This window comes from Jatropha curcas, chromosome 11, assembly GCF_041381405.1.
Source record: "Jatropha curcas cultivar XTBG-Jc1 chromosome 11, XTBG_Jcur_1.0, whole genome shotgun sequence".
Lineage (NCBI taxonomy): Eukaryota > Viridiplantae > Streptophyta > Magnoliopsida > Malpighiales > Euphorbiaceae > Jatropha > Jatropha curcas.
The window spans coordinates 6,077,146-6,097,047 of NC_143161.1; the positions used below are offsets into that span (position 1 = coordinate 6,077,146).

Sequence of the window (19,902 nt, forward strand, 5' to 3'; positions counted from 1 at the left end):
TAAATTTAATGGGTTAAAAGAAGGATTATCCTTATTGGATAAAATTTTATCAATTGATTTTCTCTGTAAATCAGAAAAGAAAGAAAAAGCTAAACAAAATTCAAGAAAATTTGAACTTCAAGTTTTAACCATATAAACTTCCACTTTGAAGTGTGAAAAGTCATCTAATCTATTTAATAAATTCCTTATCAAAATTGCTCATCAATTCAGAAACATTATTAGAATTTTCTATTACATTTTGTATACTATAAACGAATTCAAAGTGTGAATTTCATTTATAAATGAATTTTAAATAAAAAATATTTTTAAATGAATTTTTAATATTTGGAATAAATTAAAAATGTTAAAAGTTGAAACCTTTATTGTTCTTTCTCTTACATAATGAAAGGATTATAAAAATTTGTTTAAGTTAATGAGAATGAGCACTATGGCTAGTTAATTAAATATTGGAGATAACAAAAGCATCACATATAGTGCCAAATCATACCCAACCATGGGCATGGTGGGTGGTGGTATTGTGATGGAATCCACATTTTCTAATTCAGAAATCACAAAACCATCCGCCCATAACATAACAAATTCACAATGTCTTGTCCCAATTCTTTGTTTTTATCAACAAATCACATCACAAACATGGTGACTTCGAACCAGACCGGATCCAATTTTTGGTTCTGGTCAATCAAGTGAAATTGGAATGAATCAAGAAAAGTCTACACCGAAATTACAGTTCTTTTAATATGGCAATTTCGACCTTTGATTAAAGACAAAGAAGTTTCAAAACCACTCCATCTCAGCCTACACATCGGAGATATCTCACAACTATTATTACTAAATATGATTTTGATTTTGTTTCTTCAATGCTAAAATCACTGGTTGAAATATAAACCCATCAAATTTACAACATAATTAATGGGTGTTCAAAGTTAAAGATTAATTATTATTTATCATAATTGTTTTTTTTTTTTTTTAGAAATTGATTTAACTAAAGATTTGGTTGGGTTTATATATAAATGAGTACACAATCAATATAGACCGTGATTACCATTTGTTTGGTTGGACGAGAATACAAATTAAAATAATTAAATTTTTTAAAAAATAAACCAAATTAGACCTAAATAACGCTAAAAAATAAATCAAATTCAAATAATTAAAATCTTAAACACCACATATATTATTTATATAAAATAATTTTATATACAAAATTATACATTTTCACTTGATTCAATTATTTTATTTTTTTTTAATCCAACCAAAATAACTTCAATTTATAAAAATTCAATACGGAATTCAAATTGAATAACTTGAATCGAACCAGAAATAAAAATAACTGGTTGATTTAATAAGAAACAGGATGGTGGTCCGCTCAGTCGCTTATCACCCACAGTCATATGATTAACTGTGCTTGATTCTCTCTGAGCCCGAGCCAATCACCATCACGGATAGCTCTGCCATACATATCATTTTCAGTTTTTCACCTTCCATCGAGAATCTACTCCCTCTGTTTATATCTCTATCTCTATCCTTCTCTGTCTTGTAGTTTCCGAATTGAAGAGGAGCTTTTGAGAATGCCGGGAATTGAAGGTCCGTCAGATTATGCGCAGGAACCACCACGTCACCCTTCCCTCAAAATCAATTCCAAGGCCAGTTTTTATTCTCAGCTTCTCTATTTTACCCGTTTCAATGGATTGATTTTGAAATAATTGTGTCTTCTATGAATCCTTCTTATGTTAATTGTATACAATAATGCATATATGTATCATGCTTTGTTTCATATTAGCTTTTAATCATTTTCTTACAGTGAGCTTATAAGTGTTTGTCAATATTGAAATTTCGGATTTTTTTTTTCGGTGGGGAATATTTTGGCCTTAGCTAAGTAAGAAAGGGGCTGAATTTATGTATGTCATGTGGGTTTTCGAATTCATTAAATTAGCAATTTTGACATTTTGGATTTTGAGATATTGGCTGCCTTCAGTTTGAATTCTAACGCTGCCTTGAAATTTCAGGGACTAGCTATTTTATTTTTTACCTATTGTAGATGGCTTTTGACTGGAATTTTTCACTTACATTTGCTTTGTAGTCTTCATGCATTAATTGAATTATTTGTAAAAGCAAGTGCTTTCTCTGTTACTGAGCTTCCTATTTCAGTGATTGAAATGCCCTTTTTGTTTTACTCTGGTGCAGCAACCTTTTAATGCTGAGCCACCACGGTCAGCCTTGGTTAGCTCTTATGTGACCCCGGTGGATTTGTTCTACAAGAGAAATCATGGACCTATACCAATCGTTGATGATATAGAAAGGTTATATGCCAATTCAAATTTCATTTCTGCTGAAATTTTTAATTTTCGATTAGTGGTAATGGATTCTTCCGCCTCTTTGTCTGAGCAGATATTCTGTTACCATTAGTGGTCTAATAGATAGGCCCCGAGAGTTGTTTATGAAAGATATCTGGTGAGTTGTGTGTGCATTCTTATTTTTCTGTTATGTATTGCCAAGCTTTAAATGTTACATTGATGGAGAATCTTTTATTTTATGATAATTAATAGGAAGCTTCCAAAATATAATGTCACTGCAACCTTACAGGTATGCTCCAATATTCATACAAAGTTAGTCTTTTAAAATTTCTTTCTCAAGTTGTGCAGAATAATAATGACTAGTAGGTCTGTTGTTAGCTGGATTAACCTTTGCTTCTATGAGTGTATAGTGTGCTGGAAACAGGAGGACTGCCATGAGCAACGTCAGAAAAGTAAGAGGAGTTGGCTGGGATGTTTCTGCTATAGGAAATGGTTTGTTTTTACCTATCTTGGATCTCTAATCAACTCTTAATTATTCTGATGCAATAGGTGCATACAACGCATGGATTTATTAGGATTTTAGTGCTCTGTTTTCAAACATGAGAAAGGAAAGAAAGTGAAATGACGAAATAATGGAAAGGAAATTGATAAAAGGGAAAATATATTTTCTTCTCTCATGTTTGGATGAAAAAAGAATCTGAGGGGGAATCTTTTTCCCTTTTCTGGCAGCTCTCTATTTCCCTCCCCTTTTCCTCTCCACAAATAAGTGACTCTGTTTCAGCTTTGAGTATGTTCACTAAAAGAAACCTGTCCTCCACCATATTGGGCTTTATATTAACCTGCATAGCATGTACCATAATACTCATATTTCCAGTATCCGTGAGGAAACATAGTTCTCTACAATTAGTTTGCATAGATTTTTTTAGGATGTTATCTTTCTAATACTTCAATTTGATTTTAGCTGTCTGGGGTGGTGCCAAATTGGCTGATGTTCTTGAACTTGTTGGAATATCCAAGTTGACAAGTGCCACAAAATCAGGTGGAAAACATGTTGAATTTGTGAGCATTGATAAATGTAAGGTATTAAAGCTGGTCGCTATAAGAACATCTTGCAGTTTTTCTAGTGTTTGGTGTATCTTTGTGGTTTGATTGGTATATATGCCCTTACATGGACCTGTGATTATACAAATGTAGGAGGAGAATGGGGGCCCTTACAAGGCATCAATTCCACTCAGTCAGGCCACAAACCCCGAAGCTGATGTCTTACTTGCTTATGAGATGAATGGGGAGGTTAGTAAACTATTTTCTATTGAATTAACTGTTCAAGTTTAACTTTTTTTTTCCAGCTACTCCAAAAAGTATTGGTGTTTAGGTGGTTCTGATCAAGTTTTGGCTATTGAAAATTCTGTTTCAAAATGACGAGACCAAAAAATAAGGCTTGGTTTCATCATATTCATAGTAATTTCAGAGACCATGCATCTGAAATTCCTGGTTGATTACAATTTAATTAATGATACTTTAAACTTACTTGTCACCCAGTTAATATGTTTTTTCAACTGCCTTTGTTTTTGAATTAATTCTGTTGAACAATACCATGTAATGCTCACATCTAAATGCTTATTGTGGCATTTTGCTCGTTTCCTAAGGATTTACTATTCTGGGACTTTACTTTCATCTTTACGTTCTTCTATTTGCTAAGTTAGGTCCAGTGAACTAAGTCATCTTTAATTTTTCTGATATTAGTTCATCATCTTGTTGTCATGCCAAAGCCTCTAAACAGGGATCATGGTTATCCATTGCGAGTGGTTGTCCCAGGTGTGATAGGTGCGCGTTCTGTCAAGTGGTTGGATTCCATCAATATAATTGCAAAAGAATGTCAGGTAGGGAAGTTTAGGCTTCAAATGGTGGCTTATTTTCACAGCTTGGATTTTTTTAAAGGTCCAGGTCCTAGGGCATAGATAAATTGATCTGAACTGTGCTGTAATACATATATGTATGTATGTATCTATATATACTCTAATCCCTTTTAGCTATCATGTGATTGCTTTCACATTGCTATCTTTAGGGCTTCTTTATGCAAAAGGACTACAAAATGTTTCCCCCATCAGTGGATTGGGATAACATCAATTGGTCTACAAGGAGGCCACAGATGGATTTCCCTGTCCAGGTATATACTTGATACTCCTAGCATAGAATTTCACTTTTTTTCTCCTTCAGATAAAACGAGAAATTTTGTTGAAGGAATGAAAGGAAAATATGCCATTAGGTATGAGATACCCTCCTCTTAGGAAATACACAAATTCAAAATGAATGAAATTAGGGGAGTGACACCATCTAATCACATTCAATGTAGCTGACGGTACTCCTTTAGAACCCTCTGCTGTAGACCTCCAATGAAGCCAATGGTTTTGGTTAAAAATAACTCCAAAGGCAAACCTTGATTTTAATACAACACTAAGCCTCTTTCCAAGTGCAAAAGCATAAATTTTATTTACTGAAAATCTCCATGTCTTTGGACGTAACCCAACTTAATTCAAGATTATCAATTTGCTGGTTTCAATAAAATGTATAAAGAAGCATTGGAATGAAGAAATGTATGTCTTTTCATTTTATAGGACAATGGTTAATTTCTCAGACCCAAGCATTAAGTCACAACCAGGTTTCATTTCATTTTTTAAGAAAACGATCAATTGACTCACACTCTTGGTTTTACTGTTTCACAGTGTGCAATTTGTTCTTTAGAGGATGTGACTGCAATAAAGCCTGGAAAGGTTAGTTTCATCTGCTGCTGAAAATGTTACTGAACTCCTGAATGCTTTCCAAAATGGTCTTTTTTTTTTCACCCATCACGACTTGCACTAGCATCTTGGTTGAGACAATATTTTCTCCTTGTTTAATCAAATGGACAATAAAGTTCTTTCAAAGTGTGTCATTGAGCAAATTCTCTGGGTGATTACATGGCAGATAGCTTTGAAGTTATCATGGATTTCTAACCATTCTGGCTATGCTTCTTGATCTTGGGTATAGGTAAATCTTGGCATGTTAAGACTCCCCTATTTTCCAAAATTCATACATTTAGTGTCAGTGTTATACTCTGTTCCAACTCCCAAGCATCATATGACATGGTTACTTTACGGCAAATTGAGGAGCTTAAGTAAATTAGATTATGAACTAAGTTTTAGGTTGATATTTCCTAGAGATTAAGTGTTCTCCTTGCTGGCTTCCCAATAATAGTGCCCAAATTCTAGTTTTCATCCTCTATGGGTTGCCATTTTGAACAAGAGGTGCATCTATTGATGCTGAACCACTTGTTTGGGTTTTTGAACCGTTTTTCAGAAATAAAGTTAAAACTTATTCGGATTACTATGGCTAGGTTTATTTTGCCGTGCCTATATTTAGTGTTCTTATTGGCTTTTTTAACATTAGGTTGTTTTTGATACTTTGGAGTATCACTTTTTTCTCTTCGTTTTCTCTTCCCTTTTATCATGGTTCTATATCACAGAGACTTTTGCTTCTGCTTTGATCTTATTTGGATGACCTTGTTCTCCTTTTACCAATATATTTTGCAGGTGAAAGTTAGTGGATATGCAGCATCAGGAGGTGGCCGTGGAATTGAGAGAGTAGATGTGTCTATTGACGGCAGCAAAACCTGGGTGGAAGCATCCAGACACCAGAAGACTGGTGTCTCTTATATTGCTGATGATATGACGAGTGACAAATGGGCATGGGTGCTATTTGACGTCGCGGTTGATGTGCCACACAGCACAGAAATTGTTGCAAAAGCTGTATGTATTCATTTATAAGAATGCGTTCATTATACTTTAGTTTTCCATTCTCTTAGTTTAGTGCCTGAAACTACATCAATGGTTTTCAATGCATAAAATATATTTTATAGCACATAAATTACATACAATATCTCTGTCATCAAAGATTTCTAATGGGATCATAATGTCTTTGCCAAAGTTGGTCCACAGCCATGGGTTTGTGAAACCTTACTCCATGCTAACCTGCTGATTTGAGAGCTATTCTCATCTTTGTTTAGCCCATTAAATGAATCGTTCTCTCATTCCCTGGAAATTTATATGCATTGGCCCTGGTTAAACCTATTCGAATTGTATTCATATTCATTGTTTTACCCTTACAATTTTGCAATGCATGATGTTCCTTCTTCCGTACATGAACAGGTGGATTCAGCATCAAATGTCCAACCAGAAAATGTGCAGGATATTTGGAACCTGAGAGGGATACTTAACACTTCATGGCATCGGGTTCAAGTCCGAGTTGGTCACTCAAATATGTAAAAACCATGACTGGATTTTGTTTTCTGTATCCATAGAATAAGATATCAATGCTTTGACTTGGCTGTTTGCGGAGTTGCTTAAGCTTTTCACTTTGCATAACTATAGCCATATTACCTTTTACCATTAGTGTGATAAACTGCCCTTCTCCTCAAGATCTATGTTGATCAAAATAAGTGGTTCTAGGGAGCAGGAGAACTATGGAAAAAAGCCAAGTCTCCACTCAACGGTCTCGGTTGATGGACCAGGATTTTGAATTTGGTAAACTATTGCAGGATATGTTTATGTTAAATGGATATAGAGGATGAGATGAGTTTGAATGGTATTGTTATAGTTTCTCTCAAGAAAGAAACCGAACCATTTGGAAGTGTTGGAAATGTTATTTTATTGTAGTTAAAGATTTTAAAGGCGGCATTTGCGTCATCTTCCAACCCACATTGTCGGGTTATAACTTTCACTACTTGCTTCAGTTCAGGTGTACGATGATGACGTAATGACACAAATATGACGTAGTTTAAGGATAAATTACTACTTGGTTTCTCTTGTTCAGAAAAATTACTACTAAGTTCCTAAATTTTGTTTCTATTAAACTGCTTTAGTTCTTTCCTCAAAAAGAAAATTGTGTTTGCTGTTAAATGTCTTATTAAACTATTTGATCTTTCACATTTAATATATTATTACTATTTAATTTCCTATTTTAGAATAATTTTTCTAGACGGTAGAGAAGAAAAAGTAATTTTGATCCAATTGCAATTTATCCTATAATTTGATTAGTTGATGATTGTATGCTTCATAACATTTAAATTAGGTTTTGAATGTTTATATAATTTAATATATGGAAAAGTTTTTATTTATTTTATTGAAATAATAATGGTAAAAATATATTTTTTAACTATTGTATTAGTCATGTTTAATTGTCATATTTTCTTTTTGTTTTCCACTTTATTGTAATGTTTATTATATTAAAAACTAAATATATAAAAAATAACTCAGTTTTATGACATGAAATAACTCTCCCAAAAATCTTATATGGTAGAGAGAATTTAAACTTGAAAGCTTCTATTCTTAATATTTTTTTAAAATCTATAAAGAAGACAAATTGGACAACCTAACTATTTACGAGTATTTGGTGTGTGTGTATGTGTGTGAACTAGCTAGTTGAAAGATGAGGAACATGTGTTCAAAAGTCGACCACAAAGTCAAGTCCCAAAAACACACTTCAATTGATGAATAATATCCAACAATATATTTATTATTATTATTATTATTATTATTCTCTTATCCAGTTGTAAGAATCAAGAAGATTAGCCAATGCTATGTCCGTTTCTGTTTTTTGTAGTATTTCCCCATTACACCTATCTTTGTTTGCATCTGCCATAGCATAGCACATGTATGAAAAGACATTAAACTACACAACAATCTCTACCATATGGACAAATTCTTAATAATATAAAAACCAAGTGTAAATTGTTGTCTCTAATGATAAAATAATATAGGTTGTGGAATTTTTTATTTTTTAATCCTTGGTTTTTTCAAATTAAGAAAAATAATCAAAGGTTGGATTTTTCTATGTGGATTATCTGCATGCATGGAAATCTTTTTCTCCTTTTTTTAATAGTAATTCTTTTGGTTAGCAATTGAATTTTTATAATGGAGTTTTTCTGTGGCAAAATTCGATCAATTCATACTTGTTCATAAGTACATTTCTTGGTTTTTAAATATATTTTGATCGATCGGCTGTAGATGCAAGTGGATGGAATTAATTATTGCAATAAAATTTTGTCACGTTTGTATATTTCGGGAGCCCCATTTTCGGTTGGCTGTCGGAGAAACAGGAAAATTCCTCACTTAAAATTATAGAATTAAAAAGAAAAGGGAAGAGAAGAAGACAAAGAAGATAGGTGTTTTGATGGAGGAGAAGAAGAGAAAATGACTAGAAAAATGTTGATGTACGTCTCGTCTTCCTATCTAGTATATATTTTATTCACAAGAACCGTCATGTGAACTTAATTGCTACGTGGGATATTATTAATAGTAATAATCTTCTGAAATAATAATAATAATAATAATAATAAAACATTTGAATTTAACGTTTTCTTTTAGTTCTTTGCTTGCTCGGTATAAGTGAATTTTATAAAAGTTTTTGGCTTGCATGTTTGTTTTTACGTTTGAATCAATGTTCTGAACACAAACATTATGTAATTGTTGAAATTTTGGAAGGAAGAATGAAAATACACAAGATGATTAACAATGTTTTGCACTTTTATTGAATTAATAAAAGAACGTGCCTATTTATAGGCTTACAAGTGAATCAAATAAGATCTAAAAATACTCCTAAAAATCATGGATCTTAATAACAAAAATATCAAATTCTATGCAGAAAATCTGCACTAAATAAAATTGAAATCTCAACAAATTTTTTATAATATTATTTTGAATTAATCCTAACAGTAATTTCATTTTTCACCAGTTTTTATTTATTATTATCTAATTTCTTTACCTCTATTTTAAATATTCAATTTAAATTGAACCATGGTTTGATTTGCGATTAAATTGATAAGACCAATCAATTTGGTCAAAAGTATAATTATTAATAAATAAAATTTCAAAAGTATTTATCATGAATGTCAAATAATGAAAATCTTTTGCCACGTTACCACTTCTATAAAAATATGAATTTTTGTCGTTCTAGGTTTTTTCTATATAAAAACAAGCCTTGGCCTTGATTCTTCGTTGGATTATTGTATAATTATAGAAACCTAAAGAGACCCCAGCCGTTGGATGATGCAATTAGTTGATTTGATGGATGGAGTGATTGGTGATGGGCAAAGTGTCTTTGATTTAAATTATTGGTAATTTTGCTTTTAAAAGGGGTCGTTGGGTGAGAGAACAAAGATGCATGCATGATCACTATATTTATTGTACACAGTGGAAAAAATAATAATAATGGTACCATTTGCTTCATTTATTTATGTTAGCAAATAGCATCCCAAGTAAAAGACCGACAAACGAAAGACTTGCTATTGCTAATGCCACGCTATCTTTAGTTTAGGCTTTCATAATATACTAATACTGCTATACACTGTAGACTGCGGTATCAGACGACACTATCTTTAGAAATTGATAGTATACACTATCGGATGACTTGGAACTCTGATATTTCGAAAGTGGCTGTAGGAGCAGGATAGCAATGCTAGGATATCCCGTCCTTGAATTCGAATATAAGATGGAAAATAAAAATATTATTCAAATTATTATAAATCCGTCTAAACTCACTGAAATCAAGTTTTCATAGCAGCTAATTTCGAATTTTGAGAGTTACTTATTATGTTTATTTTTTATTTTTTACTTAAATCATAAGAGGCTTTGTTTGGTGATTTCCCTTTTTTAATAACTTCAATAAAAAAAAATAATAATAAATTTAAGAAAATTACGAAGGCACATTTGGTTATAATGATGATTACATCAACTAGTGATAATAATTACATCTAAAATTATTGAAAGAAAATTATGAATTATTTAAATAATTAAAAATAAAATTTTAAATTTATAACTAATAATAATTATGGCTACAAACTTTTGATTGGCATGCACCAGACTAGTCGTGGGAGCAAGTCCATCCTTCAATTCCTAATACACTTTATTTAGACATTATGAAGAGTCAGCTTTGCAAAAGTTTTAATAATCACTGGATTTAATACAATTAAGAAGTTCGTTAGGAGATTTTTTTTTTTTTTTCTTAACCTAATTTAAAAATTGAACATTAACTAATAGCACATGCAAAATACTATATATTTTATCGTTTTGGTCAATCATAAAGAAGAACAAATCATTGTAATATTTTATAAATGTATAATTTTATAATATTTCAGGATTTAAATAAAAATGAAATAATTGCACTAAAAAACTCTATTATTTTTTATTTCTATTTCTATTAAATCTTGTAGTTTTGTTTTTTTTTTTTTCCCAGTCAAGTTTAGTGCTTTTTAAAATTTGAAATCAAAGTTACCAAGATTCTCTATTAATAATGTGATGTGCATCTTGTTGTATTGTTTTTAATTCAGTCCATCTCAACAAAAAGAATATATATATCCTTTTATGAAAAAAAAAATAATTAAATGAACATGTGATTAAAAGTGGGAAACTTAAAAAAAATGTTATGTACCAGAAAATATTTACTTGTGGATACTCGAAAAGTTCTATTTGATTGTAAATACAATCGACCTTTTTTTATTTAATAAAAGAGAAATAGTTTTTTCAAGTTCATGAGCACTATAATTCAAGATAATCATACAAATCATAGAAATTCTGATATAATTGATAATCCCAATTGGCACAACTAGTGCTAGTAATATTGACTACACCAAACTAAAAAAAAAAAAAAAAAAAGGATTTGATTATTATAAGCTGAGTCTAATATAAAAAACGTGTTTGTTAACCATTTAAAATCATTTTAATGTAAATTTTGAATTTAATGATTAATAAATTTAATTAAACTTTACCAATAAAGTCAGACAGGGTGAAACGGTGTGCAGGCAAATACACACCCACGATGAATCTCTTCCCATATAATGTGGAGCTGGTAGCGCCTCCACCTAACTAAAAAATCATATTATGAAAACTATTATAAATAAATCTTGTGTTCACACCATATGAGACCTCGTGGTTGTGGACTTAAAAAAGAGGTTTTGGTAGGAAAATTATATGTAAAACACCATTTATAGTAGGTATAGGAGATTTGTATCATCATCATCATCATCATCATCATTTTCTGTTACTTCTCTGCTTGTCAATATGGCAACTTTCGTTTCCCTTACATTCCACTTGCTATCCTTCATTTTATTATATACCAGTCTCTTCTACTTTCTAAAGATAATCTTTCATAAACTCGGGCAACTTCCCAGCCACGGCCCGCCAACCTATCCTATAATTGGATGCTTGATTTCATTCTACAAAAACCAGAGCCGTCTTCTAGATTGGTATACTGAACTTATTTCAAAATCAGCTACCAGTACTATTGTCGTAAATCGGTTAGGTGCACGTAGAACAATTATCACAGCTAATCCACAAAATGTTGAGTATATACTCAAAACAAACTTCAACAACTTCCCCAAAGGCAAACCCTTCACTGAAATTCTTGGGGATTTTCTTGGCTATGGAATATTCAATGTAGATGGAGAGCTTTGGAATAGTCAAAGAAAGTTAGCTAGCCATGAGTTCACAGCTAAGTCGTTAAGGGAGTTTTTTATTAGTACATTGGAAGAAGAAGTTGATAAAGGTTTATCGCCAGTTTTTGAGTCGTTGGCAGAAACAGGAGAGGTTTTTGACTTGCAAGAGTTGCTAAGAAGACTTGCATTCAACATGATTTGTAAGGTTAGTTTAGGGATTGATCGACGTTGCTTAGATCCTTCTTTACCTGTTTCACCTCTTGCTAGAGCTTTTGACATGGCGTCTGAGATATGCGCCAGAAGGGCTACGGCTCCTATGTATCTTGTTTGGAAGTTTAAGAGATGTCTTGGGATTGGATCTGAGAAAATGCTTAAAGATGCTGTTCAACGAGTTCATCAATACGTTTCAAAGGTTATTGTTAACAGGGAGAAGATGATACTAGAACAAGGAGAAAATAATAATAATCAGAACCAAGATCTTCTTTCTCGGCTTATATTGGCTAGACATGAGGAGAAAGTGATAAGAGATATGGTTGTAAGTTTTATTATGGCAGGTAGAGATACAACTTCAGCTGCGATGACATGGCTATTCTGGTTGCTTTCTTGTCATCCAGATATAGAGCAAGAAGTATTTAAAGAGACAAATATTATCAAAGAAAGAAAGTTTGATTATGATTCATTAAAAGAGTTGAGATTTTTGAAGGCATGCCTTTGTGAGTCAATGAGGCTTTACCCACCAGTAGTTTGGGATTCTAAGCATGCCCTTGTAGATGACTTGTTGCCAGATAATACCCATGTTCGAGCTGGAGATAGAGTGACTTATTTCCCTTACGGAATGGGAAGAATGGAAGCATTGTGGGGTAAGGACTGCCTTGAGTTTAAACCGAACCGATGGTTTCTTGAACCGGAGCAGTCAAGTTCACTGAAGAAAGTATGTCCTTACAAATTTCCAATCTTTCAGGCTGGTCCAAGGGTGTGCCTAGGGAAGGAGATGGCATTCATTCAAATGAAATATGTGGTGGCTTCCATTCTCAGGCAGTTTGAAATCAGACCGGTTAGTTCAGACAGGCCGGTTTTCGTGCCACGGTTGACGGCTCACATGGCCGGTGGATTTAGGGTTGTGGTCAGAAAGAGGAGTCAGATAACCACGACTGACTCTAATTAAATTAGTTATTCGACGGTGAATAATTTAGATTTCAGTAATTGGAAGGTGTAACATGTCATTATTAAAATTGAATATAGATAGCAGACTATAATATTATACGATAATCATGAAATGATCCAAAATAATAACGAGGAAAAAGGTCATGCTTGTGTAGGCTTTAATTATCTTTATAATTTGGTCAGACACACATGCGTAAGTGGAACGATTGTTTCACATGGAGCCTATTTTAATTATTTGTTTGCAATTATAGTCGTGGTCAAGCACTCGAGGTTGTTTATTAAAAGTAATCAAATACTTATGTTTAATAATTGATTAAAAATGTATTTTGATCAAGTTCATTTTTAATCTAATATCTAACTCTAGCTTTAAAGTAACAAAGGTTACTGTTTTCTATGCACTTACAGCCTAATAAGAAAAATTAGTAATCCCTGTTTCCATAAGGGGACAAGCATTTTAGAAGCAAATTTATGTGTATTAATTTGTATACTACAAATATTTGAGATGTTATGAACAATTCTCATAGGGATCAACATTCAATGGTGTAATCTTTTTTTACTTTCTTTTTTCCTTTTCCTTTTTTTTTCACGCAGTAATAAGACTAACCTAAAGTGATAAGCTTCCAAATTGTTTGTTCCATTCGTCATATGTACCGAGTTCACTCAATGAAACAGAGGGTCTCACTTCTTGCAAAGCTTTTTCGAAATCCTATGTGAAAAGAAAGAAATTTTCAAATAAAGAATGGTTCTTGATTCATAATGCATGTGTTTTTGTGTGGAGCAAGTGAATTTATTGTTACCTGAAGGGTAACTGGCCGCATATCCTCTTTTTTCAGCTTCGTGATTTCTATTCCTTGTTTAAGAGCTTCTCTCAATGGACCCATAGATGCGTCCTTGACTAAGTTTTTCATGTCTGAACCTGAATATCCTACAAAATTTTTTTTTAAAAAGAAAAATTCACAAGCCAGGAAAATTTCAGACAAACCAAACCATTTGAAGTGACATTTCTAGTCAGTTGTTAAAAAAAATTCAATTTGAAACATAATGGAGAAACTCTTGGATTTATTAGCTCTGAAATGTAGGAAACATATACCTTCGGTCAGATTGCATATGGTATCAATTTCCTCTTTTGACAGCTTGAATAGACCATCCTTCTCCAGAAGGTTACGTACAATCCAGGCTCTTGCTTCTTCATTCCCAATACAGCGAGGTTAACTTCTGTTTTATTTATTCAATTAAAGAATTTTCAAAATAGATAAGAGTCACAATTGTACCTGATGAAGGTAAGGGGATGTAAAGTCTTTTTGTAAGTCGCCTCCGTGCAGCTTCATCAAGTTCTTGGGGTCGATTTGTTGCTCCTGGATTACACATCCATTTATCAAATGACAAAAACAATTAATTGCATCACATAGAACGAAAACTAATGCTGATTTGAAAAGTAAGGACGTTTCACTTAATGAAACAGAAAACTGAAAGGACATGTAGAAACCCTGGCTTGAAGAGCAAGATTGATGCAATCAAGGCAATTAATTATGTTACCTCATTGCTCTGGTAAACTGAAACGGGAATTGCTTGAACAAAAACTAAAATATGGTAAAATGAAGTTGATCTGTATCAGTAATTTTCTCTTCATTCTATAGTATGGAAGTTCTCAACACCCGAGCGAAAACAAGTGATGCAAGAACATGAAAATATTGATTCCTACACAATTTTCTCTCCTAACCTTTTAGAATTTCATATCCTATTGAACAAAGTAGCTATATTACCGTGCAATATAATACAGGAGAGACGAGGACAATATAGGATAACCTAATTTATCATTCTAGGAGATAAATATTATATAGTCAATTGAACCAATCCAATTAGATAAAATGTGGTACAAATGCAATATATCTACCTCATTGAAACCGATAATGACAATAATTTGCACCATACAGATATACTATAAGCACACTTTTTGACCTTTATGGTTGCCTCTAGATATCATTTGAGGACCTTCAAATTATCAAATAAAACGAAGAAGCAAGCACATGTGCTTGTGCGTGCAATCATTTAGGGCTTCAACTATTACCTATCAGTAGAATTTGCTCACTACCACTGTCAAAGCCTTCCATTTCAATAAGGAACTGAGTTTTGAGTCTTCTACTTGATTCATGTTCACCTTCTGACTTACGCTGTAAACATGAAAATTAAGTGCTACATCTGATGTGTAAGAAATAACTGATGACGCATATAAGAAGAAATGTAAAGGGTTATTGGCATAATTTGCATATGGTGATCATAGATATAGAATGGAAGCACCTTACCAAGGATAAGAAGGCAAAATCACAGGAAAAAGAAAACACTAATTATTCCATGACTGGCAAAGGAAAGGACAGACACAGAGAATGCAGAGAAGAAAGGAAAGGTAGAAAAGATATGAAATCAAGAAAACTGAAAGCATGAGACTTTCAATTCAAACCTTAGAGCCATTCTGCAAAATGACTAAAAAACTCCAGGATGCAACAATGAGAATCCCCAAAAATGACTAAATATCCAACCAAATATCAAAATTACCAATAAGTATAATAGTTTCCCAGAACTAAGAAACCTTGAATAATCAAACAATTCTAAATTCAAAATCATTTAAAATCTTAAATCAATCCTCCCATCAGAAAGAACACGAGTAGGCTAGCCTATGCATAGTGCCCACAACCAGCATACTCAGAACATGCTTTACCTGAGACAGGAGTGAATCTATTTCATCAACAAAAATTACAGCAGGCTGACGGCAACTGGCAACGCCAAACAGTGCCCTGACTAATTTTTCACCTTCACCAATCTAAACTCACAGGTTAATAATGTCAAGAAGTAAACAAATATTTCACACAATATATGGTATTGCAACAAATAAAATGCATAAAGTAGAATTATGTGTCACTTTCTCCTTTTATTTCCTCAGTACAACTTCACAAATTGTTAGTCATTTAAGTTAAAACATGTAGCAAAAATAACTACTTTGGCGAATCTTTCTCCATCTTTTCATTTTTGTTTAGTTTTACGAAAAAACTGGCAATCCCTTGGGCAACAATATTGAGCAAAGTGGAGTTGGAAAAATATAAATGATATACTAAAATTTACAATGCCTTGGGCACTCAGATGATAAGACTAAAATGAAAAAAAAAAAATTGTGATACAGAAAATAACACAGGAACTTCAGGAATCTAACAAAAGTTTTGGAATTAATTCTGAAGTCTTTTATTTATGACCGATAACCAATTTGACTTTTAAAAAAAAAAAAAAAAAAGAATTCAGTCCGTGAACCACAAAAAATGTATGAGGAAATCAGCAGATATGAACATACCCACTTGCTTGTCAATGAGCTTGCAGATATGTAGAAAAAGGTTGCTTTTGCCTCTCCAGCAATAGCTTTTCCTATCATTGTTTTTCCTGTTCCCTAGAACATGGGAGGTACCAAAATGAATTTAAATTAAAAAGTATTGAATTCTATATTTTATATGGATTGTTACATACCGGTGGACCAAAAAGAAGAAGACCTTTGCCTGGAGAACGACAACCTTTAAATATGTCAGGACGTAATAATGGCCATATGACCATCTCAGTCACACATTTTTTGGCATGCTCCAAGCCAGCTACAGCATTTTTTGATGAGGAATTAAAATTAGAACGGCAAATATAAGAAACTGCAAAGTTATTGGCAGCAATAAGCTCTTAAATATTTTTCCATTACCAATGTCATCCCATCGTACATTAGGATCCCGATCCATAATCTCATTACTAACATGTTCAATAAGACGAGGTTCCAAATTTCTCAATTTTTCAGGAAGCTCACCGTCAGGACCGCATAATATCTCCAGACTAAGAGAAAACAGAAAATCAGTAAAATATGCTAATTCATCAACATAATAGAACTATAGGAAGAAGTCAGGACCTCTACAGTACCAAGTATTATTTCAGTTCACTAGGGCAATAAGCCCAAAAAGAATACGTATAAGACTATTTAATCATCTTTCAAAGACTATTATATTACTTATTATGGATCTTATGACATGAAGTGCTAATGCATACGATACAGCTTACCATCTCCTTGTTGAGTCGTCTAATGCATCATCCTTTCCTGTGGCTCGTGTAGTCATATTTCCAGTGTTGCCTCCATTTGATTTTATAGGAGGAACAAAGTTACCACGGATGCCACGTCGTGAAAAGCCATATGATCTACCCCCATAACTCCTGTTTGCATTTTCACTTTGTGGGGAGACAGATGCACTAGGGGATCCCATCAACCCTCTCTTTTGCCGTGCATCCATTTCCTGTGCCAAAAAAACCTGAAGTGAGGAAAAAAAATATAACTTTTCAAACAATGACCTCAATTTATTTCCAGCACTACTTGACCATTATTCCTAACTCAAACCTAACATTTTTTTTCTCCTCCACTCAGACAGACCTCAAAGCAAATAGTTTGTAGATCAAGACATGCTTCTATCTGAGCTAGTAAGAAAATTAAGTACTATTCCTCCCCAGAGAAACCATGTCCACTGGGAACTCAAACTTACAGCACCAAAAATTTTACATCAGGTTTCTCTTAGCTCGCATAATAACTCCAACTCCTTTAGTTGGCGTTAAGATATTTCAGATTTGAGAAGATATATCATGGCATTCATTATTGCATATCCAGTTTCCTCTTTCCTAGAAATAATAGGAGATTTCATTTTTTCTTATTTGGTGGTTTATCGACTGTTCAGACTGGCAAAAATACTATAACATTGACGACCAAAACAGAGAAAACTAAGGGACAGTGCAAAGGACTTTAGCTAAAAGCATTAGCCCTATGCAGATAAGAATAATTTTAACTGTATGAGGCCAGTGCATCAGGTTGGATAGTTTCTGGAGAGGGGTTCATGTTGACATAGATCATACATACATTCCATTGCCATAAAAACAAATAAGAAGAATGAGTTTTAGACTACTATGAGTTTTTGTCTTTTGCTAATTTTCTATTGGAGAATTGAATAGATACCAGTTTTGCTCTTGCAGTTACAAATCCATTGCCAGAAACGTCTGTGCTAGCTTCATCATTGCTTGGGGGTGACATTGCACTCTCATTTCTGGGGCTCCTGATTTCTTCATGTGAACGTTTTGATCCCAAAGCATTTCCAGAGCCTCTTTCTTCCTCTTCATTTTTTATATAAGCAGAGAGCCCGTGACCTTTAGAATGGTTGTTATATGAATAAGCTCTTTCTACTATCATGCAATCATCCGAGGTGTTGCTTTTGGAGTTCAAAGAACTCTTGTGAGAACCAATATTTGCTTTCATGATATTGTTTCCATACAAGGATGTCAGCTTTGCCTGTGTCATGACCTTTGATGTCTTGCAGCTCAACTTGTCCTTCCTATCCAGTTGGTCTCCCTGAGGATAAGAACTTAGGTCAATCGTTGCATTTGGAAGTAGAAAATAAACAATTAGATCGGACAAAAACTACAAACCTTTACTCCTGTGTATTATATATTGACAAAACAAATGACCAGAAAAGGTAAAATAAACCACCAGAAAGATTCAAACAAAGTCTTCCCGCTTTTAATTAACCAAGAAAACAACATATCACAAAGCCAATATTTCTCAATCCTTACCATTCCATGTAATGGCCTTATATTATATTGCTGAAGAAGAGCACGGAAATGTTTTGATTGTTTAACCTTCTCAATGTCAATATCTCCTTTACTGTCGAAAACATGGCCAGGAGCTCTACCTGCCTGTTCAAATGCCCGCCTAAACATAAAATGAAAGACAAATTATCACCATCACAGAGAAAACAGTCATGCACATTAATGCATATGCCTTGTAAGAATAATCAAATTCAACCAAAGATGGTTAAAGTTTACTGTTTACAGAAATGAATTAGTATATATAGCATCATTGTCATACAGAAACAAAATAAAATGCTATATATTGTGCTCGATTCTTACTTACAAATAATTACATAAGGTACATATATATTAGGCTCAGTCCATATCATCACGACTAGGTTTCAAATTGATTCTTATTAACACTCAACATACTTTAAATTGAAACACAGTCATCCAATTAACTCAAAAAGAAAGGTTTAATTTCAAAAATACCAACGCAAACACACATTCCAAACCATAATACTATCGCTAAATCATAAATCGAGAGAGAACAGTCGCTTTTATGTACTACATACCGATCGGACTCGGGAAAGAGGGATTGGCGAACGGTGTCGAGCTTGGAGATGGCGTCACGGCGGATCGGTCTAGTGAGGGCCTCATCGATGTCGGTGAGAGAACGGGATTCAATAAAGCCGAGAAGGCGAAGGCCGAGAACTTGAGCTGCTGCGAAGTCGCGCCTTTCAAGAGCCAAATCGACGCCGAACTGAAGCGAGTGCAGCCGTTTCAGGTTATCGTCCACCTGCTTTCGCCAACATAGTGGAGAAACTCTAGAATCCTCCATTTTCGATCTGGAAGAAGTAGAAGGCGGTAAATTTTCTTCTTTTCCCGCCATTTTTTGGGGATTTGTTTTGCAGGTCTAAAATGTGGAAAGCGAACGCATTTTGGCTCTAAAACGAGGTTTCGAATGGTTTTTCTAATCTGTAGTTAAATTACACGTCCAAATATTACACTTCACCGAAAAGTTCTGAAATATTCTCAAAATACCCTCAGAAATTATTGCGTATTTACAACACTAGACAAAGTTTTCACAATATATTGCCATATCACTCAATTTGAAATTTTGATTTAATTAATTTCAAATCAATTTAATTTCAAGCTTCAATCCATTGCTTAAATAAATTGATTTTTAAATGGGATAATAAACTTTTTTTTTAATTTATATGATTATAAATTTATAATAAGTATTTTTCTATAATTTTTACGTAATATCAAATCGTATAATATGATTCAAAATCTTTCCATATTATATGATATAATTTATTTAAATTAAATTCAGAGTTCAAAAACAAAAAATCTAAT

The 19,902-nt window shown here is 33.1% G+C and overlaps 3 protein-coding genes across 3 annotated transcripts; 2 read left to right on the plus strand and 1 right to left on the minus strand.

Annotated features, from left to right (window-relative positions):
- Window positions 1-1,368: 1,368 nt before the first annotated feature.
- SOX (sulfite oxidase) lies at window positions 1,369-6,996 on the plus strand. The gene is made up of 12 exons (XM_012215065.4): window positions 1,369-1,640; window positions 2,182-2,297; window positions 2,386-2,448; window positions 2,544-2,580; window positions 2,702-2,783; window positions 3,253-3,371; window positions 3,486-3,581; window positions 4,061-4,171; window positions 4,357-4,458; window positions 5,015-5,062; window positions 5,861-6,076; window positions 6,476-6,996. The coding sequence occupies exons 1-12, from the start codon at window positions 1,566-1,568 to the stop codon at window positions 6,590-6,592; spliced, it is 1,182 nt and encodes a 393-aa protein (XP_012070455.1). The 5' UTR covers window positions 1,369-1,565; the 3' UTR covers window positions 6,593-6,996.
- Window positions 6,997-11,300: 4,304 nt separating this feature from the next.
- On the plus strand, window positions 11,301-13,071 carry CYP94B2 (cytochrome P450, family 94, subfamily B, polypeptide 2). The gene has a single exon (XM_012217328.4). The coding sequence runs from the start codon at window positions 11,384-11,386 to the stop codon at window positions 12,920-12,922; it is 1,539 nt and encodes a 512-aa protein (XP_012072718.1). The 5' UTR covers window positions 11,301-11,383; the 3' UTR covers window positions 12,923-13,071.
- Window positions 13,072-13,373: 302 nt separating this feature from the next.
- On the minus strand, window positions 13,374-19,506 carry LOC105632636 (P-loop containing nucleoside triphosphate hydrolases superfamily protein). The gene is made up of 13 exons (XM_012215078.4): window positions 19,119-19,506; window positions 18,547-18,685; window positions 17,936-18,325; window positions 16,999-17,228; window positions 16,649-16,776; window positions 16,432-16,550; window positions 16,262-16,354; window positions 15,638-15,739; window positions 14,990-15,092; window positions 14,193-14,276; window positions 14,012-14,107; window positions 13,719-13,846; window positions 13,374-13,627 (listed from the first exon to the last, which is right to left on the minus strand). The coding sequence occupies exons 1-13, from the start codon at window positions 19,433-19,435 to the stop codon at window positions 13,526-13,528; spliced, it is 2,031 nt and encodes a 676-aa protein (XP_012070468.1). The 5' UTR covers window positions 19,436-19,506; the 3' UTR covers window positions 13,374-13,525.
- Window positions 19,507-19,902: the final 396 nt, after the last annotated feature.

Coding starts and splice junctions, on each gene's coding strand:
- SOX (XM_012215065.4), top strand. CDS start 1,566: ATGCCGGGAATTGAAGGTCCGTCAGATTATGCGCAGGAACCACCACGT. Junction 4,459..5,014: donor AGATGGATTTCCCTGTCCAG/GTATATACTTGA, acceptor ACTGTTTCACAG/TGTGCAATTTGTTCTTTAGA. Junction 5,063..5,860: donor CTGCAATAAAGCCTGGAAAG/GTTAGTTTCATC, acceptor TATATTTTGCAG/GTGAAAGTTAGTGGATATGC.
- CYP94B2 (XM_012217328.4), top strand. CDS start 11,384: ATGGCAACTTTCGTTTCCCTTACATTCCACTTGCTATCCTTCATTTTA.
- LOC105632636 (XM_012215078.4), bottom strand. CDS start 19,435: ATGGCGGGAAAAGAAGAAAATTTACCGCCTTCTACTTCTTCCAGATCG. Junction 18,326..18,546: donor TAAGGCCATTACATGGAATG/GTAAGGATTGAG, acceptor TCTTATCCTCAG/GGAGACCAACTGGATAGGAA. Junction 15,740..16,261: donor GCTCATTGACAAGCAAGTGG/GTATGTTCATAT, acceptor CTGTGAGTTTAG/ATTGGTGAAGGTGAAAAATT.